At 44.0% G+C, this 26,767-nt stretch overlaps 1 protein-coding gene across 1 annotated transcript in view; it reads right to left on the bottom strand.

The window, feature by feature from the left end:
- The window catches only part of TMPRSS5 (transmembrane serine protease 5), a 173,702-nt gene that overhangs the window by 43,046 nt on the left and 103,889 nt on the right, over window positions 1–26,767 (bottom strand). Inside the window, exons 5-6 of the mRNA XM_075840802.1 lie at window positions 9,571–9,667; window positions 2,334–2,432 (exon numbers count right to left, since the gene is read on the bottom strand). Coding sequence (XP_075696917.1) covers window positions 2,334–2,432; window positions 9,571–9,667 — 196 coding nt within the window. The remainder of the gene's footprint in view (window positions 1–2,333; window positions 2,433–9,570; window positions 9,668–26,767) is intronic.

Raw genomic sequence — 26,767 nt, 5'->3', positions numbered from 1 at the left:
ACCGGCAGATAAATACACAGACCGGAACATATACAAATACATAAAAGGCACAAATATACAAGCATAAAGACACATTCATAAACAGAACCATATATACCCACACAGGCACATATGTACACAGCACAGATAATGTAGTAGATGTTACCTGCAGTCCTACGTAACAACACAGATAACACACAGTGATAACGCTCTGAGTACAGATAATGTAGAAGATGTTACCTGCAGTCCTATGTAAGACCACAGATAATGTAGATGTTACCTGCACTTCTATGTAACACCATGGATAACACAGTGATAACTCTCTGAGTACAGATAATGTAGTAGCTGTTACCTGCAGTCCTATGTAACACCACAGATAACACAGTGATAATTCTCTGAGTACAGATAATGTAGTTATGTCACCTGAAGTCCTATGTAACACCACGGATAACAGTGATAACTCTCTGAGTACAGATAATGTTGCAGATGTTACCTGCAGTCCTATGTAACACCACAGATAACACAGTGATAACTCTGAGTACAGATAATGTAGTAGTGTTACCTGCAGTCCTATGTAACAACACAGATAACACAGTGATAACTCTCTGAGTACAGATAATGTAGTAGCTGTTGCCTACAGGCCTATGTAACATCACAGATAACACACAGTGATAACTCTCTGAGTACAGGTAATGTAGTAGATGTAAGAGACAAACACATGCAGAGACACACACACACACACACACACACACACACACACACTGTAACATATACACATACAAACACAGAGACACACTGTATTCACACTACACACACATACACACACAGACACTCACCATGTCTCCTTGCTGACAGCATCACAGTTCAGAACGGGCTGTGGGCGGAGCTTCCTCTATGCTTCTCGGCATGTGGACAGGGGAGAGGCAGAGCTGGAAGGCTGCAGCACGGGAGTGGACCTGTCCCCTGACCTGAGTCTCATCTGACCTCATGTCACTGATGTGAGGTCAGGTGACAAGTCAGGTGACTGGACTGGTCCACTCCCTGGCCGTCACAGACCCCAGTCAGAACTCCGTAATTTCCTGGCTCTTCCTAAAGCTGCTGCAGGTGTCCGACATACGGGGCGCCTATGAGCAGCGATCAGCTGCTCTTCGGCGCCCCCCCTTCCCTTCCACCGGGTTGCACACGGGGCACATGCCCCGCCTGCCCCCCCCCCTAGCTACGCCCCTGCACTCTGCTGGTACTGCTTATGATAAGCACTCTGCTAGTACTGTTAATGATAAGCAATCTGCTGGTACTGTTAATGATAAGCACTCTGCTTGTACTGTTTATGATAAGCACTCTGCTGGTACTGTTTATCATAAGTATTCTGCTGGTACTGTTAATGATAAGCACTCTGCTGGTACTGTTTATGATAAGCACTCTGCTGGTACTGTTTATGATAAGCACTCTGCTGGTACTGTTTATGATAAGTACTCTGCTGGTACTGTTAATGATAAGCACTCTGCTGGTACTGTTAATGATAAGCACTCTGCTGGTACTGTTAATGATAAGCACTCTGCTGGTACTGCTTATGATAAGCACTCTGCTGGTACTGTTAATGATAAGCACTCTGCTGGTCCTGTTTATTATAAGCACTCTGCTGGTACTGTTAATGATAAGCACTCTGCTGGTACTGTTAATGATAAGCACTCTGCTGGTCCTGCTTATGATAAGCACTCTGCTGGTACTTTTTATGATAATCACTCTGCTGGTACTTTTTATGATAAGCACTCTGCTGGTACGGTTTATAAAAAGCATTCTGCAAGTAGTTTATAATAAGCATTCTGCTGGTACTGTTTATGATAAGCATTCTGCTGGTACGGTTTATAATAAGCATTCTGCTGGTACGGTTTATAATAAGCACTCTGCTGGTACTGTTTATTGTAAGCACCCTGCTGGTACGGTTTATAATAAGCATTCTACTGGTACTGTTTATGATAAGCACTTTGCTGGTACTGTTTATAATAAGCATTCTGCTGGTACTGTTTATTGTAAGCACCCTGCTGGTACGGTTTTTAATAAGCATTCTGCTGGTACGGTTTATAATAAGCATTCTGCTGGTACGGTTTATGATCAGCACTGTGCTGGTACTGTTTATGATAGGTGCTCTCAATGAGATGTCTCATTGATCGGCACTCGTTACGGCCAAAATGGGCCAGTGTAAAGGGACCCTAACTGTAGTGTTCTCCAATGCGACTACTGATAGAAAACCAAAAATGTCCTACCCATATTATAACCTGCAGACTTAAGAGTTAATGTGCCTTTGATTAAAAAAATTGACCAATTTATAAGGAATAGAAATCACTGCACAATACCTAAGATGTAAACTCCAACAGCTGTCCCCATGAGAAATCCAAGAGCAATGAATAGGATAAACATCTTCTGAATGCTGCATCTTTCGTTTTTGGACTTATCTAAAGGGGACATGCAAAATAACGAATATACATTACTACAAGGAATCATTATATGTATTCCTATGTGCTGACCGTGGAATTCCACAATGTGACAAAATATTCTGCTGGAATGCATGAAATCCTTTGAATATAATCTTACAGTTTATAGAATTAATTAACATACAAATTTAGAAATGTATTTCTTTATCTAGTACTGTGTAGTCTAGAGCTGTACTCACAATTCTATAGGATTTAGAGCTGAAATCTCTCAACATTCTTCAAAGTTTGGTCTGACGATTTTCATTTTAAGTGTTATGTTTACACCAGGGACTGTAAATTATAGAACAGTGCATTATAGAAGCTCAGCTAAGTGTTATGGATGTCTTTGACGACAAGGTTATTAGCTCTTTAATGACAACCAATGTCAACAGAATTGTGAATGCAGCTCGGGACGATGATATAGGCTGTAACTCAGGATAAGTGCAAGATAGGTAATGCAATATATTTACAAAGTTACTCAACTTACTATATAGATTTTTAAATAGATTAAACCATAAAATAATATAGGTGGACATACCATTTAATAGACCCTGATCAATATGTTAAAATCCTCAGTTCTAGTAATAGGAAATGTTGACAGTTTGATTTTCGCAATAATGACAAACATTTTCAACTAGGTACAGTGGTTGAATCAATTTTATTTTACAAAAATCCCTTTGGATAAGGCAGAGTTCTTAAATAATTTTTGGATAAATATGTGAGGGAATGGTTTGATATATTCTGCAGCTTGGCGGTCACTCCTACTTGAGGCACAGTTTTTAGGCAAACAGCAGCAATAGAACAGTTTATGTTCTCAACAGTTCCTATCTTGGTCTAACTCAGTCCTTTACTACAGGTAACACCGCCTCCACAGGATTAAACAAAGTCTCCATTGCCACTGGTTGGATGGAATTAGCAAGTCGTGGCTCATGTCCCACAGGAATAGGATTACTCTTGCGGGTGCATACAATTTTACCCACACTGGGTCAACAGGGCCACTACCGCTGCTTCTCAGTCTTTCTGTCTGTTTTCTGCCACCCCTATAATGTCCTGGATAGGAACCCAGTTTCTTCTTAGCTGTGTACTCATTAGTTTCTGTCAGTCCAAGGCGGGCATCACTTTACCACAGGCCCATTTCTTTTGTAATACTCGGACCTGCACAATTCCAACGCTCTACTGCTTGGCTGTTTTGGCCTTCACAGCCCAGATCTTCTCTCTTTTGGCTGTTACGTCACTGCGTCACTTAGGGGGACCCGACTTCATTGCGTCACTTAGGGGGATCCGACTTCATTGCAGTACAGGAGCACTCACTTAAACAGATGCCCAAGCTTTTGTCCGGCCTACGAATGTAATGTGTATGCCTCATAGCCCACGTTCCCAACGACATCGCAGGATTCCCAATGCTGGAACCTGCAACTCACAAACCTCCTGGGAATGGCGGCCGTTGCTCCAGCTGTCATTCCAATAAATATGATCGGGAGGTTGTGCTCTGAATTGGACTCCAAGCTTGATTCTATTTTTTCAGGACAAGCGCCACCAAAAGACACCTTACATTAGGGCCTGTTCACATCAGCGTTGCCCTTCCGTTGAGGGGTTCCATCAACTGTACTATTGGTTCCGTCAAGAACAATGGAACCCTGTCACAACGGTGACAAACAGAAACCATTAGCTAGGTTTCTGTCACCATGGAGTTTAATGGTGAGGGAAACAGAAGGTTTCCGTTTGCCTTTACGTTGAGGGGTTAACCCGACGGAAACCTCAGACAGAACTCCTCAGCGGAAAGGAATGGTGATGTGAACACAGCCTTACAATAAAAGGAAGTGCACACACACAAATACAATGTAACACAGTCAAGAGTAAAGCAAAATATCACATAAAGAAAAGACCAAGAAAAATGTCATTTCCTCTGGTACACTCTTACAATTGCATAGAAATCCTGCAGGGGCGTAGCTGGAGGATTGGGCTCAAGATGCTGTGGGGAGTGCCAATAAGAACCTTTCCTTGGCATGCGTACTAAGATACATGGCAGTGAACTAAATCTATGGTGAAGCAAGCATGGCTACTTTGGATTATGCATTTCCCTAATACAATCTTCAAATTTGCTATAAAGTAGAACTTTGAAGGAAAAACCCCTGTGAACATCATAGTGGGGGTCCTCTACTTGGGAGTAGCTGTTACAAAGAATTGTTTATTTATTTCAGTTACTTATATAGCACCAACATATTATGCAGCGCTGTACAGTGGTCCTCTTTTACTGTCCCCATTGGGGCTCACAATCTAAATTCCCTATTGGTATGTTTTCAGGGTGTGGGAGGAACCTGGAGTACCTGGAGGAAACCCACACAAACATACAAACTCCTTGTTGGATTTGTACCCAAGACCCCAGCACTGCAAGGCAACAGTGCTAACCACTGAGCCACCGTGTTGCCCAAAGAATAGCTTTTACTCTGACATAGCATGACAATATTTTACATAGTCACCTCATTTCAGTTAATGTCTTGTTCCTCATCACTTCCTGCCAGAGAATCTGCAAATTAAACTTGGATTGCCCATATATGTTAAATCCCTTTAAGGAAGCTCCAAGCTTTTTTTTTTTTTTTTAAAAACAACAACAAATCTTTGCCATTATAAGACCCAGTCAGGAATTGCTTTCTCCATCAGTAAATGTTTTCTCCTTCACTGCTTTCCATTCATTTCCCATACAAAATAGATAAAAGGGCAATTTTATATAATAATAATAATAATAATAATAATAATAATAATATGCTGAGCACTTCATAATAAACCAATTAAGTTTTTGCTCTTTAAAAACGATTCAGAATTTTATTAATTTACAGTGTTCATTTCACTATGACGGTTTTAATATCCTTTCACAAAGGGATTCTGTGTAAATGTCTATTATTACATTTCCCTTTGATCGAACATTGTTCAATTTAATGAGGATTGTAGGAATGAGATTGTATCACTATTGTAACCCTGGTCTCAAGACTCAGTACAAGATTCTATCATGTTAGTGTATTGAGCAGGTAATATCAATTCTTCCACATAATGCAATGCCTACTGCTAAGGGCAACGCTCTGAAAGGGTGACAAGTACTTACTGTATATTGGATTTGGTTTTCTGTACTTGATGAAATTTTCTTTGTGCTTTTTATTTAAGTTACAGTTTATTGAGGATAATATTGAGAAACATTTTTCCTTCTGGATTCCTCTTATTTTACATTAGACTCTACAACAAATCTCTCTGCGTGGTAAAGGATAGAAACGTGAGAGCTAAATACAGGACCCTATAACAAAATATTGGATGCTATTTAAAGCTATTATTTTATTCACACATTCTACCTTTACTGAGTTCCTTGCATCATTATATCCCTCCAAGGTCTTGTAGCATTTTGAATTCCCTTAGTTCTGCAGGCAATGAATCTTTCTTATTTCTCTCCCATTACTTTCCAATGCTTGTATAGCACCAGCACATTCCTGTCCCCAATGGGGCTCACAACCTAATTATTGTAGGACACCAATTAGTATATCAGTATGTTTTTTTTGGAGACTGGGAGGAAACTGGAATACCCAGAGGAAGCACGTGTGAACATGGGGAGAACATGCAAATTCCATATAGATGTTGTCCTTGGATGGGATGGGTTTGATCACAGTGCTCCAAGGCTGTACTAAACAGTACTAACCACTGGGCCACCGTGCTGCTTTCTCTGTCCCCAGTGGTGGTACTATAGTAATTATTTACTGCTCTTTACCTCCAATGCTCCTTTAAAGGATTTTTGTTTTACATTTATGATAATGTCAATCAGACATAATATATGAGTCACATTTTGGTGGGATTAACTCACAATCTAATGTGTATATGGGGCAGTCTCAAGGGGGTATCACACTTTGCGATTATCTCGCAGACGAGCGTTCATATAACACTGGTTGGCGACGATTGACCTGTTTCATCATCTGCTGATCGTAAACAGGGAGACGCGCTGCCGACATGATAATAAATGTATGGGGACGAGCGATCAGAGAAACGACCACTTGTCCCCATTCATAGCTCCGTGTGACAGGAAAAAACGAGCGCCGGTCAACGATGTCTGTAAAAGGCTCTTTACAGTCAACGTGACAATAAAGGTCCTATTACTGGGCCAATGATAAAAAAAAATCAATACGTTCATAAGAATGCTCAGTCCCAATCATTGCCCTGTGTAATCAGGGCAATGATCAGCCGATGAGCATGCAAACGCTCGTTCATTGGTTGATCGTATCGTTTATGCAGCACAAAATATTATCCTTGTCTACAGCACTTCTCCCTTTGTAAACAGAGATGTGCTGCCGACAGGATAGAAATGTATGGGGACGAGCGATAGTAGCTCTTCCCCATACATAACCCAGCATTGCTCCTATCAACAAGCTGTCTGGTTGATCAGCGGTCATTTTCACGGCTCATATTGGTCGGTGTATTGGGACCCTTAGTGTTCAGCGAACAGATGAGAACACACTGCATGCCGGGATCATAGATGTTAACAGATGTACAGCAACATATGTCATAGCCACTGAATATCAGAATCTGGGCAGCTTCCCTGCAGCTCATCAGCAGACTACAGACTGTTGTATGACAGTATGTGGCTCATTCCATAAGAAAACTTTCTGCCACAGTAGGTCATGATGGTAATTCATTGAAAGGGGTTTAGATACCTTTCTTGAAAGATATAATATTACAAGTTATATGTTCTAGATTACTGGAAATGGGTAATTTATCCAGGGATCTATTTTGATTGTCAAATTTGGATTCGTGAGGCAATTTTTACCCCTAAATTGAGGCATTTGGCAACTGTCTCATAGGTTATTTTGCCTTCCGCTGAATCAACACTGTAGGATTACAGGTTGAACTTATTAGACTTGTGTCTTTTTTTTCTACATGAACAACTATATTGCTATGTTTAACTGAAGCGTGAGTCTACTGTATGACGAGACGGTTTTCCCACCTTTATGTAGAAACGAAGAAGAGAACAGCTTGATGACCCAACATTAAGATCTACTAGTCCCTGCTCGTAATTTGCAATGTACCGACCACCACTAATTTTAGATTAATTCATAGGAAATTGTATTGCCTCTTCTACTGCTTCAATTATATTGGAGAAATTCAGCTAGATTTTAAGTGTTAAAATATTATGTATTCTGTATCAGTCTGGACATCACAAAACAGATTCCTCCTAAATGCTTTACTTTTTCAATGAATTAATACCCCTAATTAAAACAAATAGTTTTCTGTTAGCTAAGGGAATCTGCATTTGTCATTTTGAGTACCAAGCATAATGGTTGTTAAATGTTTTATGCATTGTTATTTTGTTCACAAAATCCTAAATTATTTAGTTGGTTGTGGCAATCCCTAGATAAAGTGCTTATAATGTATTTTTTTCCTGAATTAAAATCATATACCCAACTGAAGTGCAAATACATGCAAATTCACATTAATACGTATGTATGGTTATAGTTAGGCTGGGTTCACACGACCATGTTAAGTCCGTAAAGTACGGAACGTATTTCAGCCGGAAGACCCGGACCGAACACAGTGCAGGGAGCCGGGCTCCTAGCATCATAGTGATGTACGATGCTAGGAGTCCCTGCCTCGCTGCAGGACAACTGTCCCGTACTGTAATCATGATTACAGTACGGGACAGTAGTTCCACGGAGAGGCAGGGACTCCTAGCATCGTACATAACTATGATGCTAGGAGCCCGGCCCCCGGCAGTGTGTTCGGTCCGGGTCTTCCGGCCGAAATACGTTCCGTACATTACGGATGTAACATGGTCGTGTGAACCCAGCCTTATTTTTACATCTGCATACAAAAGTTTCCGTTGGTCTTTATTTCATGTTCTACTAGTGTCTGGTATCTCCCTATTTCTAAAACTGGTTCTGCTCCTATGCAGGGGCTGGCTGGAAAATTTTAGCCAGGGGGCAAGCACAGAGCACTTGCCCATGAGTAGCGGCCAATCCTTAACCGGTTTACCTCTGCCTGCAGTATAAAGGTGGCAAAGGTAACTGGGCTTTAAATCCAGTCGTTAAAAGATGGCAGCTGGTGGTGTTGCTTTCATGTTAGGATGGCACACATGATAAACACATAATTTAGCAGCGCACCTAATACCCCTTAGTGGTACCAGATACCACAGCGCAGCACAAAATCCCTCCCCAGAGGTGCCAAACAAATACCACAGTTCAGCATACATAATGCCCCCTCAAAGCACCAAATACCAAAGTACAGAGTAAAACACCTTTCCATAAGTGCCAAACAAGTACCATTGTGCACTACCAGCATAGCCTAGTAAATAAATGCACACTGCAACGCTGAGGTACCACAAGTACAAGAATAGCCTAAAAGTGAATAAATGCACAGTGCAACACTGAGGTATTCCAAGTCCCAGCATGAATAAATGCACAGTGCAAGCAAGTTTATACCTATCCTGCGGCTGATATGATGGCTATCCTCAGAGGCAGGCTGTGAAGGAGGGCACTTTCCAGGATTCTTCATCTTGGCATCGCTGGGAATGGGACTGGGATTGGGCTCTCTTCTGGCACAGCACATCCCTTGTGTGTGCTGATGCTGCATTGTGGAGGAGTCAGAGAGGAGAGGGAGATACAGGAGGAGTCTTCCTGCAGGGGAGGAAGTGGAGACTCTACACCGCCTGACTGGAGCGTCTGCGGCATCATCCCTACATCGGAGGAGGTGTCTGGACCACACAATTTATTTACAGCATCTGAAGCATCAACAGGCACCAGGTGGCCCTTAACATCTACAGGGGTCCACTGAAGGTGGAGTCATTAAAATAACTTCTCTTTTATTACAGTTATTTACCAAGTCCTTACCAATCTCATCTCTTCATGGAGTAATGGCAATGCTATTCATGGCAATGCATGACTAGATTAACTCCCTTGGCAAATACTTCTTTATAGACTATGTCTTCTCATGACTGGACCATGCATGAGACATTGGCAAATGGATGCTGAACTGCACAGTTAGATTGTTCTCGGTTCTTCTATTTATTTACCTTGTCCTACAATGTGGTTAAATGTCTACCACTCCCAAGCTTTTTTTTACCTTATCACTCCTTTGACATATTTTCTCTTACCTGTTTCGAGGGACTGCATAATATCAGACCGATCCTTTTTGATTTTGATTGCAGTTGAGGGCCTATAGGCATTGCTGTGTGTTGTCATCTTGTGAACCTGTGTGGAGTTTCATAAAATATGAATAAGACATTACAGGAAATAATGCACAGAACTTCAATTCTCACATATAATTACATGCTTAAAAGTATGAGAACCAAACATCGCACACATTTACACTTGTTGAACATCTTGTTCTGAAACCATGGACATTGATAAGGAGTTGGTCTTAGCCTCCACACTTGTGAGAAGGCTTTTCACTAGATTTTAGTTCGTGGATATGGTGATTTTACATCCATTCAGCCACTGAAGCCTCTGTACAGGCCCTTTGTATTCTTCTACATCAAATTGGCAGACCAACTTTTTATAACCTTATGTTCTGCACATGGGCATTGTTGTGTTGGAACATAAGATGTTCTTCTCCAAACTTATGTCACGAACTTAGATGCACACAAGTCACTAAATTGTGGTAGCATTAATATTTTCCTTCACTGGAACTTAAGGGCCCAGGCCAAACCATGAAAATTGGCTCCAGACCATATACTTCTCCACCAGTTGACACTATATATAGAGAGATGGAAATGTATTATTCTTTATTTCAGAAAGTGCTGCTGAAAAGATTAATGACTGTGCTTTACACCACTCTACTGGCATTGTACAGGGACTCTAAGACTTCTATGTAGCTGCTTGAAGACCAGTCCATGAAGAACTTAAAAAAAGGTGATAAGATTGTTCCCAGAGTCAAACTGTAACTCAATGGCGGTTCAAGTCACACTATGTGGGCCTGTGTGGCCTACCACTCCACTTGTGCTTACTGCTGTCCATAAAATGTGGCCTTTTTCTTCTGACAGAATTTTGTTCTGTCTCCTGTCATCTTCAGGACTATGACCGCTAGATATGTTTGAGAGTCCAGATATATCACAGAATTGCCCTGCCAATATAAGTATCATAAGAGGTTGATAATATTTGTTGGTGCGTTCTCACATCATCTAAAATGATCGTATAAATTTCCAAACTCCATGTTGAAAAATTATATAATAATAATAATAATTATATGGTGACCTTGATGTTTACTGACCAACACATTATCTGATGACAGTAGCTGGGCCTTGCTGGGTATAAAATGTCCCTGACAGGGCAGGACAAGCAAGGAAAAAAAAAGGTGTTACAGTATGGGTGTGCCAGGGATTGGTAGATAGGTGCGTTAGCAAAGTGAGGGGGGTATAGGTTGTTGGTTTATATAAGGGCTACGAGAAGCAAAGCTATTTTGTGGCTAGGACAAAATCTAGTAAAAAAATTTTTTTTAACACGGATCAATAATGTTTGGGAGAGGGACACATGTAGTCAGCATTTTAAAGGGATTTTTTAGTCAGTAAAAATTGATGGCCTATCTCAGGATAGCCCATCAATAGCTGATGGGTCGGGGTCCAACTCTCAGGACCCCCGCCGATAAGCTGTTTTGAAGGGGCCGCAGCGCTTGTGCGAGCGCTGCTTCCCCTTCATTTCCACTGTGTGGAGTTTCATAAAATATGAATAAGACATTACAGGAAATAATGCACAGAACTTCAATTCTCACATATAATTACATGCTTAAAAGTATGAGAACCAAACATCGCACACATTTACACTTGTTGAACATCTTGTTCTGAAACCATGGACATTGATAAGGAGTTGGTCTTAGCCTCCACACTTGTGAGAAGGCTTTTCACTAGATTTTAGTTCGTGGATATGGTGATTTTACATCCATTCAGCCACTGAAGCCTCTGTACAGGCCCTTTGTATTCTTCTACATCAAATTGGCAGACCAACTTTTTATAACCTTATGTTCTGCACATGGGCATTGTTGTGTTGGAACATAAGATGTTCTTCTCCAAACTTATGTCACGAACTTAGATGCACACAAGTCACTAAATTGTGGTAGCATTAATATTTTCCTTCACTGGAACTTAAGGGCCCAGGCCAAACCATGAAAATTGGCTCCAGACCATATACTTCTCCACCAGTTGACACTATATATAGAGAGATGGAAATGTATTATTCTTTATTTCAGAAAGTGCTGCTGAAAAGATTAATGACTGTGCTTTACACCACTCTACTGGCATTGTACAGGGACTCTAAGACTTCTATGTAGCTGCTTGAAGACCAGTCCATGAAGAACTTAAAAAAAGGTGATAAGATTGTTCCCAGAGTCAAACTGTAACTCAATGGCGGTTCAAGTCACACTATGTGGGCCTGTGTGGCCTACCACTCCACTTGTGCTTACTTCTGTCCATAAAATGTGGCCTTTTTCTTCTGACAGAATTTTGTTCTGTCTCCTGTCATCTTCAGGACTATGACCGCTAGATATGTTTGAGAGTCCAGATATATCACAGAATTGCCCTGCCAATATAAGTATCATAAGAGGTTGATAATATTTGTTGGTGCGTTCTCACATCATCTAAAATGATCGTATAAATTTCCAAACTCCATGTTGAAAAATTATATAATAATAATAATTATATGGTGACCTTGATGTTTACTGACCAACACATTATCTGATGACAGTAGCTGGGCCTTGCTGGGTATAAAATGTCCCTGACAGGGCAGGACAAGCAAGGAAAAAAAAAGGTGTTACAGTAGGGGTGTGCCAGGGATTGGTAGATAGGTGCGTTAGCAAAGTGAGGGGGGTATAGGTTGTTGGTTTATATAAGGGCTACGAGAAGCAAAGCTATTTTGTGGCTAGGACAAAATCTAGTAAAAAAATTTTTTTTAACACAGATCAATAATGTTTGGGAGAGGGACACATGTAGTCAGCATTTTAAAGGGATTTTTTAGTCAGTAAAAATTGATGGCCTATCTCAGGATAGCCCATCAATAGCTGATGGGTCGGGGTCCAACTCTCAGGACCCCCGCCGATAAGCTGTTTTGAAGGGGCCGCAGCGCTTGTGCGAGCGCTGCTTCCCCTTCATTTCCACTTGCTCGCTGTGAATCTTTGACACACATTTATTGTGATTCACAGGTATTGCAGCCTTTTCTCATTCACTTAATTGGGAGAAAAGGCTGCAATACATCTAAATCGCCACTATATTTGTGTCGAAGATTCATAGTCAGCAATTAGAAATAAAGGGGAAGCGGCGCTCGTATGAGCGCTGCACCTTCTTCAAAACAACTGATCGGCGGGGGTCCTGGGAGTCGGACCCCCGACTCGTCAGCTATTGATGGGCTATCCTGAAGATGGGCCATCAATTTTTACTGGCTGGAAAACCCCTTGAGCGTTTCATTTTTAGAATTTTAATGGATTGCTAATGGATTCTTGGGGTAAAGCCATCGCTTTCCACGGATTTCAAGTTGTGCTGAGTTTTTATTATGGTACTTCGCTTTATATGAGATTAGTAAGTACACTTTGATCTATAGTAATGAAGCTGTGCAGAACAACTATCATATATCAGGTTATATAAATACTACATAGGCAAATGAAAGAAAATACAACCCTAAATCGAATGTGCACAGATATAGAAGTGCATACATTTCTGTTTCTCGGGGTTCTCAAGACTGAATATGTGAGCTAAATAGTGATTATGGGGGCAGACATTTTCTGGGCTACCTGTCATTAGTCCTATTGAAGAACATTACAGTCACCCTATCCCCAGCCTCAAATAACCGATAACAATAGACTGCATCCAAATGCACAGCCCATGAAGATAGCATCTATATTAATGTAGAATTTTTTTATTTTTTTTATAACAATTGTACGTCTTAAGGCCCTTTTATGCGGGCTGTGATCGGGCGTACGTGTGCACTTTCGAGTGCTCGTTCCGTCATTTCCTTCTATAACATGAGCAGTGATCAGCCGACAAACAAGCAAACTCTCGAAAAAAATAATTTGTTGTCAGCAACACATCTCCCTGTGTGAACAAGAAGAAAACTACGTGTCACTTACAAAGGCGATGATTGCTCCAGGTAAATGGAGCTAAACGATTGATGATCGACTTGCTATATTGTTGATCCGCGCTTGTTACGGACAAATCACATAACAAAAGTAGCATGCCAACGTACCTGATGTCCTGTGTCTGTCTCAGTGTATGTGGGGCACATTGTGTTCTTTTCCAAAATGCAAAATACAAAAATGTAAAATACAAAAATGAAAAAATTCGGCTCAAATCCTAAATGTAATTAAAATCCATATTCAATAATAAAAACCATCCCTGTAACTGTCATTAGACTGTGGAGGATCGTGGCATCACAATGCATTTTGCTGCTCCCAGTTGCTGAGTGTTAAAGGGTTCTCAATGGCGGCCTCTTGTTAAATAGTCAGCTAGAACAGATTGTTAGTCGCTGAAACAAGAAAGCCAAATCAGCAGAGCTCATTTCAATAGGTTTGTTGTTTGACCTCGGGTCAGGGGCTGAGTTGAACCAGCTGCAGATCCTGTTATGTTTATTCTGTGTCAGTTATTATACTCAATGTAAGCTGTCCATCCCCAAAATCCAAGTGTTAAACATGCAACATAGGGTGATCCGTATTTATTTTACAGCAAAACTCAAACCAGAGTGCTGAAAAGCTGCAGAAAATGATCATATCCTTAAAAAAGTTCAAAAATTAGTAAATTATGGTGTACACATAAAGATACGTAGGATAAGTTGAAAGCATAATTGATTAAAAAAAAAAAAGGTGATCTCGTCCTTCATGTTATACGGAAAAGGTGCATGCTAATATGGCCTGCCAATGGGCCAGACACTTACTGGGGTGCACCATATTACAAAAAATGGGCTCACTCCTATCACGCTCCTAACATAGTCCCTTCTGTACTGCAGTATAATATAACATCATGCCAAATTTAATACAATGTGCCTGAGAAATGTGAAGGCAGGGAAGGCATTAAAGGGATTCTCCACTTTGGACAATCCCTACTTGTTAGAGGCTTCCCTTGACAGTAGAATGATTGCAAAGTGTCCCCCTGCTATGACCTCCAGCGATCAGCTGTAATCTGTGAGTACACCTAGCAATAAAGGCCACTTTACACTGGCCAATTGTCAGGCAAACGAGCGTCCACAGAACGCTCGTTCCCGATAATTGCCCAGTGTCAACAGGTAACGATCAGCTGATGAACGAGCAATCAGCTGATCGTATCGTTTTAAATACTGAAACTATTATCATTGTCGGCAGCACATCACCCTGTGCAAACAGAGAGACGCGCTGCCGACACTATACAAATGTAAGGGGAGGAGCGCTCGTCCCCATACTAGTTCCTTGTGAAAGGAGCAAATGAGAGTCGATCAACAAACTGTCTCGTTGATCGGCGCTCGTTTACATGGCCCATGTCTAATTTTCCTGCAGTGCCACCACAGGTGAAATTAAGCATTACACAGTGTCTATAAATATCAATTGCTTGTCTGTGTAATGAGAAGACAGGGCGCTCTTTGTAACCACTTTTTAATCTGCGCAAGAGTTAAGGCTGCAAGGAGGACCCCCATCTATTAACTCAGAATTCCCAATAGGGTATATTAACCCCTTAATGACCAGCCTATTTTATACCTTAATGACCAAGCTATTTTTTCCGTTTTTCCATCGTCGCATTCCAAGAGCTATAACTTTTTTATTTTTGCATCGACATAGCTATATAAGGTCTTGTTTTTTGTGGGACAAGTTGTATTTTTTAATAGCACCATTTTTGGGTACATATAATTGATTAACTTTTGAAAAACACCTGAACTTTTGCCACTCTTTTTTGCGCCCTAAATCTACACTGTTTACCGTGTGGTATAAATAACACTAACTTTATTCAGCGGGTTGTTACGATTGCAACGATACCAAATTTATATATTTTTTTTTATGTTTTACTACTTTTACACAGTAAAAACGCTTTTTTTTCAAAATTATTTGATTTTGTGACTCCATATTTTGAAGAGACATAACTTTTTTATTTTTCCGTCTATGCAGCTGTATGAGGGCTTTTTTTTTGTGTGATGACTTGTAGTTTTTAATGGTGCAATTTTGGAGTCGATGCAACGTTTTGATCACTTTTTATAAAAAAAAATTATGGCAGGATTCACAGAAAACAGCAATTTTTGCATTGTTTTTAATTTTATTTTTTACAGTGTGCACCATGCGGGTTAAATAATGTAATAGCTTTATAGTTGGGGTCGTTACGGACACGGCAATACCAAATGTGTAACTTTTTTTTACTTTATTTCGTTTTTTTTAATAATAAAGCATTTTGTAAGGGGAAAAAGTAGGGTTTTCATTTTTTTTTATTGAACTTTTTTTTAAACTTTTTTTACTAGTACTTTTGTATTGTAGTGTATTACTGCCTGTCCTTTTAAAATGACCTAGCAGCCATTCACTACAGGCAGACCTGGGCGCTTTATTAGGCCCCCGGCTGCCATAGAAGGCACGACACCTGGCGATCTTATTGCCGGTGGGATGAGAGGGAGCTCCCTCCCTCTTTCCAAAACCACTCAGATGCGGCGCTCTCTATTGAACGCAGCATCTGAGGAGTTAAACGGGTGAGATCGATACGGATATCGATATCACCCGTTCGAGCAGGGACGCCCCCAGCCCTCAGCTGCCTCCGGCAGCGGAGAGCAGGGAGATTTAACGGCTCTCTGCTCTGTTTATTTATTCTGATGCGGCGCCGTGAAACTGTGTGTGCATCAGAATAAAGCCCATTATTGGCCGCCATGAAAATTATTGGCGATCACTAACGGGTTAAAATAGGTTTTCTAAAACAGACAACTTATGATAACAATGCCTGTCCATTGTACTCAAAACATGAGCTATGTGAGATAAAGTAGTGACAATTTGGGCAAGGATTTTTCCTGTTGTAATCATTGAACAATACTAATAATCATTCTCCACGCTGCTGGAAATGGCTGCTTACAGACAATAGAATCCACGGGTTTAGTGTTTCTTTAAAAATAAAAAGTACTTTCCTGTCAAATACACAGCGCCATATCCTGTTATTTTTATTAGAAAAACTTAGACAGAAATGAAAGCAATAACTGTTGCGGAAAATGAACACAAAGAGATATATGGGTTGATCCATGGAGAGCATTGTCATGCTTATGGAGCCTCAAAATGAAAAATCTTCATATGTGTAACATAAAAGAAACGCAGGTCAGCTTTACACGGACTTCCCAATAAACCCTGACTGAACGTGGTCTCTCCTCTCTTCATATAGCTTATGTGGATGATACAATAAAAAAGCCTGTAACCTAAAATCTCAGTAGGGTGCATTTGTAGATTTAGTAATAAGCAGCATGATATGAGACGAGAGAAACGCTTGTACAGTTGTGTTGTATAACTACTCTGCTGTACAGTAAAAGTGCGCGTATGTTACAGTCAATTAGAATACACTCATGCACAATATAGTGCCGTTTATTGATATGGTTTCCATCATTTAGAGATTAAAGGGGTATGCCCAGCTAAGATTGTTATGTCATATCATTAAGTTATACCTTAAGGGGTTGTCCAGGAGCGGCCGCACTGCCGACTGCAGGTCATAAGGGGAGGCCGCCATGACAGGATAGGAGGTAGGGGGAAGTAAAGGGTTAATAGGTATAACGGTAGTTAAGGGAGGGATGCATAAGCGTAGTTAGGGGAGGGGCTCGGAGGGAGGAGGGGGTGAGAGTAACGGCTTCCCGCTGTTTTCCTCAGTGCGAGGGAGACAGCGAGAAGAACAACAGCAGAAGGAGTGCGCTGTTCCTTTGTATTTTACTTACCGGGTGATGGCGTCTTTCGAGGGTCTGGTGGAGCGGCTCCAGGTGGCAGCGGAGTCACATGAGGACGGCTGGTTCGAGACACAGGTGACAAGGCTGGTGGGGCTGGCGGCGCCCCAGGCAGCAGGGCCCCGGCGCTCGCATCGCGTGGTGTCTAGAGAGGGGGGAGGGACGGATCCCCTGCACTCGTCTCCCTCGTTGTCAGCTGCTGCAGTGCTGGACTTAGATGTGGGCAGCCCGCTGCTGTTCACGACTCCGGTTAGTGGGGGAAGTGATCCGGTTTCTACAGAGGGGGTGATTGCTCGCAGGTCTAGGCGTACCCGCCCGCCGGCGAGACTTAGCCCGGAGGAAATCCCGCGGGCACGGTGCCGCCGGGGAAGCCCCTCCAGGGTCGCTGCAGTCCGGTCTCCAGGGAGAGCGGCATCCCCTAGGAGGTCCCGGCCTGGCAGAAATCCCCAGCCGCGGCGGTGCTTGGCGGTGAGGGGGGGGGGCTGCTTCCAGTTTTCCAAATACCCCCCCTCCGTCGGGGGTGATACAGGAGATGGGCACGTCGGCAGCCCCGCATGATGAAGAGCCAATAAGGGGGCTGGCTGCTGCGAGGTTGTCTGCAGGGAGGATGGAGAGTCCTGTGGGAGGTGGAGTGCGGTCAGAGGTCTGGGTTCCGCGGATCGGGCAACAGGCGGTTGGCCCTCTCAGCATCAGGGCTCCAATGGAGGCCGGCCCTGCGGGACAATCGGGAAGAGGATCTCCGTGCCCTCACTGTGTGTGTGGGCAGCGGTCGCAGTTGACGAGGGATTTGGAAGAGGGAGAAGTCAGAGAGCATCAGCGCGGTCAAGTTAGTCCGGCTGGCGGGATCACAGCGCCTGAGCAGCCAGGTGGGTGTTCATCTTATATCTCTGTTCATAATGCTGGTTTGTCGGGGGGTGCGAGGGTCGTGTCGAGCAGCGCGGCCGATGGCGGGACTTCTGGGGGGAATGTTAGTGGTTTCGCGGATTTGGTAGGTTGTTTGCGCGAGCTGGTGAATAAGTTAGATAAGTCACAGGCGTCGGTATCGGCGGGAGTGGCTCCGGTGGCGGTTTGGGGGACGGCAGCGCTGGGGGCAGGGCAGCCGCTGGTGGGGTTGCAAGCTGGGGGCTCCGGGGGGCCGTAGCGGTGTCGGTACAGACGGAGGGGGCGCAAGAAGGCGATAGAGTACGGTTGGATGATAGAGCGCGGGGTGAAGTCTATGTGTGTTTCGAGGGTCCGTTGGGGGCGCATTTAAAACAGGAGGTTCGCGAGCGCATTTGGAAGGACGAATATGTGGAAATATTTTCTCTCCTTCCTTTGGCGAAATTTAATTTGGATAAAGGAAAAAGGGACGAGAGTAAAAAGGAGGAGGAGGAACGGCAGCGTTATCGTCTTATTCCACAAACGTTTGTGAACTGGCTTCAGGCGTTTGCAATATTGGCTAGTGTGGTGGGGGAAAAAGCTCCAGAACATTGCTCTGCCCTTTTCTGTTACATGGACGCTATTGGGGAGGCGCATCGGGTTTATGGCGGTATGGCATGGTTGCGTTACGATGAGCAGTTTCGGCAGCGGAAGGCGGTGCGACCCAGCATTAGATGGGATCAGAAAGACATCGCGTTGTGGTTGCGGGTGACTGCTCCGGTTAAGCCGGGACAGTCCTTTCCAGGGAGCGGGGGATCTGCAGGGCAGGTCGGACAGTCTGGTCAGAGTTCCGGTTCGAAACTTGGTTTCTGTTGGCAATTTAACGACGGCCAATGTAAATTTGGGGCCACGTGCAAGTTCAAACACGTGTGTTCCCATTGCAGCGGGACGTCTCATGGTGCGTCAAAATGCTTACGAAAAGGAAAAAGGGGAGGGGTTTCGGGGGGGGCAGCTGGTCAAGGGAGTGACACCAGTGAGTTTAGCAAGGATGGCCCCCTTTCTAAGTAATTATCCGGATAGGGCTGGGGCAAAGTTGCTTGAGGACGGTTTTAGTTGTGGTTTTGTGATTCCTGCTCCCCCGTATGATATTCCGGTCACTCGTAGGAATCTTAGGTCCGCGTATCAACACGCAGGGGTGGTCACCGAGAAATTGCGGAAGGAGGTTAGTTTGGGCCGCATGGCGGGTCCTTTTGTAGAACCCCCGGTGGATGACTTGGTGGTGTCTCCTTTGGGGGTTGTGCCTAAGTGTGAGCCTAACAAGTTTCGTTTGATACACCATTTGTCTTTTCCCCGGGGTGCATCGGTGAACGATGGAATTGATCCAGAGTTGTGTTCAGTGGTGTACGCGTCTTTTGATAAGGCAGTGGTTTTGGTTAGGGAAGCGGGGGAAGGTGCCTTGATGGCAAAAACGGATATTGAAGTGGCGTTTCGGTTAATGCCGGTTCATCCAATGAGCCAACGGTTGTTGGGTTGTTTTTGGGAAGGGGAATTTTTTGTGGATCGTTGTTTACCGATGGGTTGTTCTTTGTCGTGCGCGTATTTTGAGGCATTTAGTTCGTTTTTGGAATGGGTAATACGGGAGGTCGCAGGTGTGAAGTCTGTCATTCATTACCTGGATGATTTTTTGTGTATTGGCCCGTGTGGTTCAACAGTGTGCGCAAATATTTTGTATGCCTTACAGGGGGTCATGAGGGACTTTGGAGTCCCGTTGGCTCCGGACAAGACGGAGGGTCCGGTTACTGTTATTCGTTTTCTAGGTATAGAAATTGATTCGGTCTTGATGGAATGTAGACTACCTGAAGACAAATTGACAGGGCTTCGGTCGGAAGTTCAGGCATTGGCTCGGCTTAAAAAGGTTACGTTGCGTAGTTTGCAATCAGTATTGGGGAAGTTAAACTTCGCGTGTCGGATCATGCCCATGGGCAGAGTGTTTAGTAGGCGTCTGGCGGCGGCGACAGCCGGGGTGTTGGCACCGCATCATTTTGTGAGATTGAGTGGTGAGCACCGGGTGGATTTGGGCGTGTGGCATCAGTTTTTGGGCCAGTATAACGGGCGGTCACTTTGGATGGACGGGGCTATGGATTCAGTGGATTTAGATTTGTTTACGGATGCGGCTGGAGGGGGCGGATTTGGAGCTTATTGTGGTGGCCAGTGGTGCGCCGGAGGGTGGCCAGATACCTGGGTTGACAACGGTTTGACGAAAAACTTGGCCTTACTCGAGCTGTTCCCTATTGTGGTCGCGGTGACCATTTGGGGGGACAGGCTCAGGAACAAGAAGATTCGTTTTCACTGTGATAACTTAGGGGTGGTATTGGCTATCAATAATATCTCGGCGTCATCGCCTCCAGTGGTGCAACTGTTACGACATTTGGTGCTAGTATGTTTGTCCTTAAATGCTTGGGTGGTGGCGGTGCATGTTCCAGGGATTGAAAATTGTGCTGCTGATGCCCTTTCTCGCTCGCAGTGGGACCGTTTTCGTCAGCTGGCGCCAGGAGCGGATCGGATCGGCATGGTTTGTCCGGATCATCTCTGGGAGTTGGTTTCGCTGCGGCAGAAGCATTGATCGAGCGATCTCTGGCGAGCTCTACGTGGGCATCATACAGGGCTGGCTGGGCTCAATGGGAGCTTTGGCTGAGATCCCTAGGTGACGTCCGGTCTGACCGGGACAGACTGGTGGCTTTGTTGTACTTGTTGGGGGACGCGTATGAGTCAGGTGTGTCTGTATCTAAAGTGAACAAGTTTGTGTCCGCAGTGGCGTTTGGTTTGAAACTGCATGGATTGGTGGATGTGACTAAAGAGTTTTTAGCGGTACAAGCTTTGAAAGGGGTTCGCAGGGGGAGAGTGTCGGTGGATCGGCAGCGGCCGGTTTCTTTTCAGATTCTTTGCCTGCTGGGATCGGCGGTGGAAGGGGTTTGTAGTTCGGGTTTTGAAGTCCGATTATTCCGCCTGGCTTTTTCGTTAGCCTTTTTCGGGGCGTTTAGAATTGGCGAACTGGTGTCGCCAAGTGTTTCACGGGCGGGCGGTATAGCTTTGGATGATGTGGAATTGTTCGGTGACAGGGTGGAGATTGTGCTGCGTAGGTCAAAAACTGACATAACGGGCAAGGGTAGGCGGATAGTGTTGTTCGCGTTAGAGGGTTCGGTGATGTGCCCGGTACATTGTGTGGCTGCGTTTGGGGGGGAAAGGGGGTTAACGGGGGTTCCGTTGTTACGACATGAGGACGGGTCATTTCTATCTAGATTCCAGTTTAGTGCGGTGTTCAAGCGCTGTTTGATTACAATCGGGGTTCAGGAGACTGAGTATTCCTCACATTCATTTCGAATTGGCGCGGCGACGGAGGCGGTGAGATGGGGGTTGGATGAAGCGGGGGTGAGGCGCATCGGGAGGTGGGAGTCTAACCGTTTTCGTACCTACGTGCGTCCTCATCTGCTTTAACAGGGCTCAATTATTACTGAAGTGGAGGTGTGAGTCAGAAAATGGAGTGCGGATGGGATTGTAAGATGTGTGTTTTTCTCTTTTTTCAGGTTTACGCCCTTGTCTGGTCTGGATCTTGGGGCATTCTTTTGTTTACTGGGGCGCTCTGAGGGCAGATGTTCGTCCTGATGGCCGCCAACTGAGGATTCCGCGGGAAGAGGCTGTCCTGCACTGGTTGGGTTTTAGGGGAATGGTCTGGGCTAGGGTGGTACAGGAAGTACAAATATATACCCAGTTAGACCGGGTTCCCGACATTTTAGTGTTGCATGTGGGGGGAAATGATTTAGGGGTGCGCCCTTTCGTGATCTGATTAGGGACATTAAGCACGACTTGTTGTGCTTATGGGCATTGCACCCGAGATTATTGATAGTCTGGTCGGACATTGTGCCGAGAAAATCGTGGCGTTTGGCTCGATCGGTTGAAAGGTTGAATAAGGCCAGAATAAAAGTTAATAGGGCGGTGTCAGCTTTTGTGGCAAAGCATGGTGGAGTAGTGGTCAGGCACAGGGACCTGGAAGCCGGTGTGGGGTGTTACTGGAGACATGATGGGGTGCACCTGAATGAGGTTGGGATGGATATATGGAGTTTGGCCCTGGCAGAAGGAATCGAAAGAGGGGTGTTGGTGTGGAGGAGCTCATGGGCTTGAGGTGGTCAAGGCACATTTCGCAGTGGCGTGGGGAGTCCTTGAGGATGGTCAGTAAAACTGGTGGGGGAGGTCGCATCAGGGGTATGCGTCCCCCAAAATATGTGGAAGGCTTCTTAGGGTGTTACCCCTTTGAAGTGCTTTATGGAAAAAGCCATCTGCAAGTGAGCGGTGCTTTCGAGCCGGGTTACGGCTGGAGGTAAAAACAAGTGGTGGTGGCAGATGGCTAGTTGGTTTCGATTTGGCGGTAACCTCAAGGGCTTCCCTGGTCATGTTGTTATTTATGTTGACCCTGTTAAGGGTTTTTTGTGATGTGTTTTTTGGAAGAATTCCAATTCTGGGGAATTCTTGGGTGTTTTATAATATTTGGGTTATAAAATTTTATTTGCATAAAATTTATAATAAACGGCTGCTGTGGCCATTAAAAGCCAACCTCGGTGTCATGTGTGTTATTCTGGAGGCTAAAGAAGGTACGGTTCACTCTACTCTACTTATCCAAGTCAAGGAGCGGCCGCACTGCCGACTGCAGGTCATAAGGGGAGGCCGCCATGACAGGATAGGAGGTAGGGGGAAGTAAAGGGTTAATAGGTATAACGGTAGTTAAGGGAGGGATGCATAAGCGTAGTTAGGGGAGGGGCTCGGAGGGAGGAGGGGGTGAGAGTAACGGCTTCCCGCTGTTTTCCTCAGTGCGAGGGAGACAGCGAGAAGAACAACAGCAGAAGGAGTCCCACCCTCCCGCCCTTTATTTTCGGTTTTGCATGAAGATGTGTGATCAGGAGGGTGTATGGTGAATGATATAGGGGGGAATATGTTGTCACGGTGGCTGGCGTGGGGAGTCCTTGAGGTTGGTCAGTAAAACTGGTGGGGGAGGTCGCATCAGGGGTATGCGTCCCCCAAAATATGTGGAAGGCTTCTTAGGGTGTTACCCCTTTGAAGTGCTTTATGGAAAAAGCCATCTGCAAGTGAGCGGTGCTTTCGAGCCGGGTTACGGCTGGAGGTAAAAACAAGTGGTGGTGGCAGATGGCTAGTTGGTTTCGATTTGGCGGTAACCTCAAGGGCTTCCCTGGTCATGTTGTTATTTATGTTGACCCTGTTAAGGGTTTTTTGTGATGTGTTTTTTGGAAGAATTCCAATTCTGGGGAATTCTTGGGTGTTTTATAATATTTGGGTTATAAAATTTTATTTGCATAAAATTTATAATAAACGGCTGCTGTGGCCATTAAAATCCAACCTCGGTGTCATGTGTGTTATTCTGGAGGCTAAAGAAGGTACGGTTCACTCTACTCTACTTATCCAAGTCAAGTCCTAAATAATTGATGGCCTATCCTCAGGATAGGCCATAAATATCTGATCGGTTGGGATCTGGCTTTCGGCACCTCCGCCAATCAGCTGTTTTGAAGGGGCCAAAGTTGCTTGTACGTGCGCTGCTTCCCCTTCATTTCCTTTACTGCTCAGACTATGAATCGCCTACACACTTGTAGCAGCGGTTTACAGCCTTCTCCCATTGTGCTGCAGCTCCTTTAAAACATCTGATTGGCGGGGGTCGGACCCCCACCAATCAGATATTGATGGCCTATCCTGAGGATTGGCCATACATTTTTTAGGACTGAACAACCACTTTAACATTCAGAACGGTGGGGGTCTGAGCTCTAAGACCCCCTCAATGCCTAAAACAAAGGGACAAGGGTCTCTTTTGCAGTTCTTCTGCACATCGGCACTCCCAGCCACTTGCTGTGCAGGGAACTGTAACACCGCTCCATTCAAGTGAATGAGGCTTTGTTTTCTATACAGCGAGTGGCTGGAAATGCCGATGCCGAAAACTAGTGGGGGAAGCCACAGTGCTTAACTAGCGCTGCAGCCCCTTCATACTGAGGATCCTGGTGGTCTTGGCAGTTGGACACCCCACTGATCAGGAAGGGATCACATAGTCTAGCAATCTGCTATCACTTTCTATGGTGGTAAAATGTATTTAAATTTGGCCATACACATAAAATAGTCACGTTTTCTGTCAACAGCTATCTCTCCCGAATCCCCCATAAAAAGGAAAAGTATAATAAAAGATTAATGTATTTCCTTTCTTTTGTGTCCACCTTTTTGCAGGGAGTTTTTTGAGGCTTTTTTTATTTAGTAACTATTTTTTCTGCTGTTTTTGAAGTTCTATAGAAAAGTCTATGGAGGAAAACACCAGGAAAAACCCCATACAGTAACTACAGCATTCTGCGTTTTGATAAAAAACGCCACTGACCTCCCAAAACTGCAAAAAACTAAATACTATGTACGTAAAAATCCAGCTTCTGCATTTTGGCCCTCTCAAAAAATGTGTGAAATAAATGAAGCAAGAAATATCCACTGCAAAGGTCATTCAGATATAGCCGTATAAATGTAGAACACGGATATTTAGCCCATAGTGGGGATCGGCCCCTTTCATATTATTCGTGTTATAGTAACCTGGACACAGACTTACATAATTTATTACATATGCTGATTTTTCACAGCATGTATTTGATACCTGCTGTACCAAAGCTTTGACTTATGTTCCACCAGTTGGTATGTTCAGAAAACAAGTTCAGCCATTTGGTATCCACAGTTAGGGGTCTGACATAAAATTTTAAGTGAAAATGTTACAAGCCAAAGAAAGTTTTGAACATTTGTAACGATGGACACACAGAAGGTAAACACTTGGCAAAGTTAATCTCATAAAAATAATTTTGTTATCGAGCATCTGTAGTTGGAGGTGTTGATTTTCACACTGAAACTGCATTTTTGAAACAGATGTAAAGGGAAGGTGTCATGAAAAAATTTTTTTCTATGTTTTTGCTTTTAGTATGTTATTAAAATACATTTTATTTGTGTTTTTGTGTTTTACTTTTTACTTTTTTTTTTCTTTTACTTCTCTATGGGGGCTGTAATTTTTTTTTCATCTCTATGTGTCGATTAACGACACATACAGAGATGGAATACGGCACATACATCCCCATAGTGAATGCGAACGGGAGCCGTTCCATTAACTATAGCGTACGCCATCTGTGTGAGAACGGCGCATGCGCTGCTCCCACACAGTCCAAAAGGAAGGTCTTCGGCCGAGCGACATCAGGTGGCATTTTCATGTGGACCAGAAGCCGCGGCCGGACAGTAAGATGACTACTTCCAGTCGCGGCTTCCGTCAATATGTTCAGAAGCAAGGACTTTAATAGGTATGTATCAATGGGTCCACAAAGTTCACACTCATTTGCTGCTCCCCTGTCACGGCGCGGGACGTACCGCGTAGCGGGATAGCAGCTGGCCAAACAGGTATAATGCAATGTCTATAGTTCTGAATGGGTACCTGAGGCAACATAGACAGTAGTGGTGGTTTCAGGCTAAGATGAGGCTTCGACAGTAGACAGACACCCAGCGGGGTGCGACACAATAGATCCAGTGGAGGGCACAACACGACTCCAACTCTTGAAGGCACAGAGGCACGGTAGCACGAAATACAGGGTACAGGCAGCAGGAACGGGAAACACTGGGAACTGGAAAACACTAGGAGACCACTTGCAAGGACAAACTTGAGGTAACACAACAACGCTTAGGCAATGATCGAGAGGGCAGAGTCCCTTTTATAGTCCAGAGGCATTCTGCACTAATTGCAGCTATTCTGCAAATGTGGCCCTTTAAGGCCGTGCACGGGCGGGCTCGCGGACCGTATGGGAGAGAGTGTCCATACCAGGAAGTGAGTGCCGGCGTCTCCCAGGAGGGAGATGCCGCCAGGAACTCGCTCGTCTGCAGCCGTCAGAGGGTAAGTCAGGACGATGGTCTGCGGCCATAGACGTTACATCCCCTCTGTGACATCTGGTCCACTCTTCGTAGTAGCTCTTACCTGGTTGACAGAGGAATGTTTCCAATGGGAGATCTCCTTAGTATCCCAAAATGCCCTCACTGGCATATGAAATGTGTTTTCTTGGCCAAAATACATTTTTTAAAGTTTTCATTTCCATTAACTCCCTAAAAATGCTATTCAGCATAAATATCTGAAAAATATCAAAAAAATCTATCCAGTATGACAATCCGATTCTAACCTTTGCAATGCTAACTAAATATATTGCAGTTCATGATCTTTAAAGACAGTTTAAAAGCATTCAGTTTCAAATAGTTATATGAAATGTTAAATACTTTTGTGAGGTGGACCATGCCTGTCCACTTCTGCCTCTTTCATCCAATCCTTCTCACTCTCTCTATAGCAGCTGCAACATTAGCAAAAAAAGGCAAAGGAGAACTGTTCTTTTTTCTCTGCTACAATGGAGGGCAATGGTGGATTAAAGGGGTTCTCCTCTTTGGATAATTTCTACTTAGAAGGATCCCTTGACAATAAGTTCGTCCAAAGTATCCCCCATGCTGGGAGCCCCAGCGATCGGCTGTAATCTATGGGGAAACCTGGCAGTA

This window comes from Rhinoderma darwinii, chromosome 10 (genome assembly GCF_050947455.1).
Source record: "Rhinoderma darwinii isolate aRhiDar2 chromosome 10, aRhiDar2.hap1, whole genome shotgun sequence".
NCBI lineage: Eukaryota > Metazoa > Chordata > Amphibia > Anura > Rhinodermatidae > Rhinoderma > Rhinoderma darwinii.
Note: the sequence above shows the minus strand (reverse complement) of the source record. Positions and strands in the feature narration are given on the sequence as shown.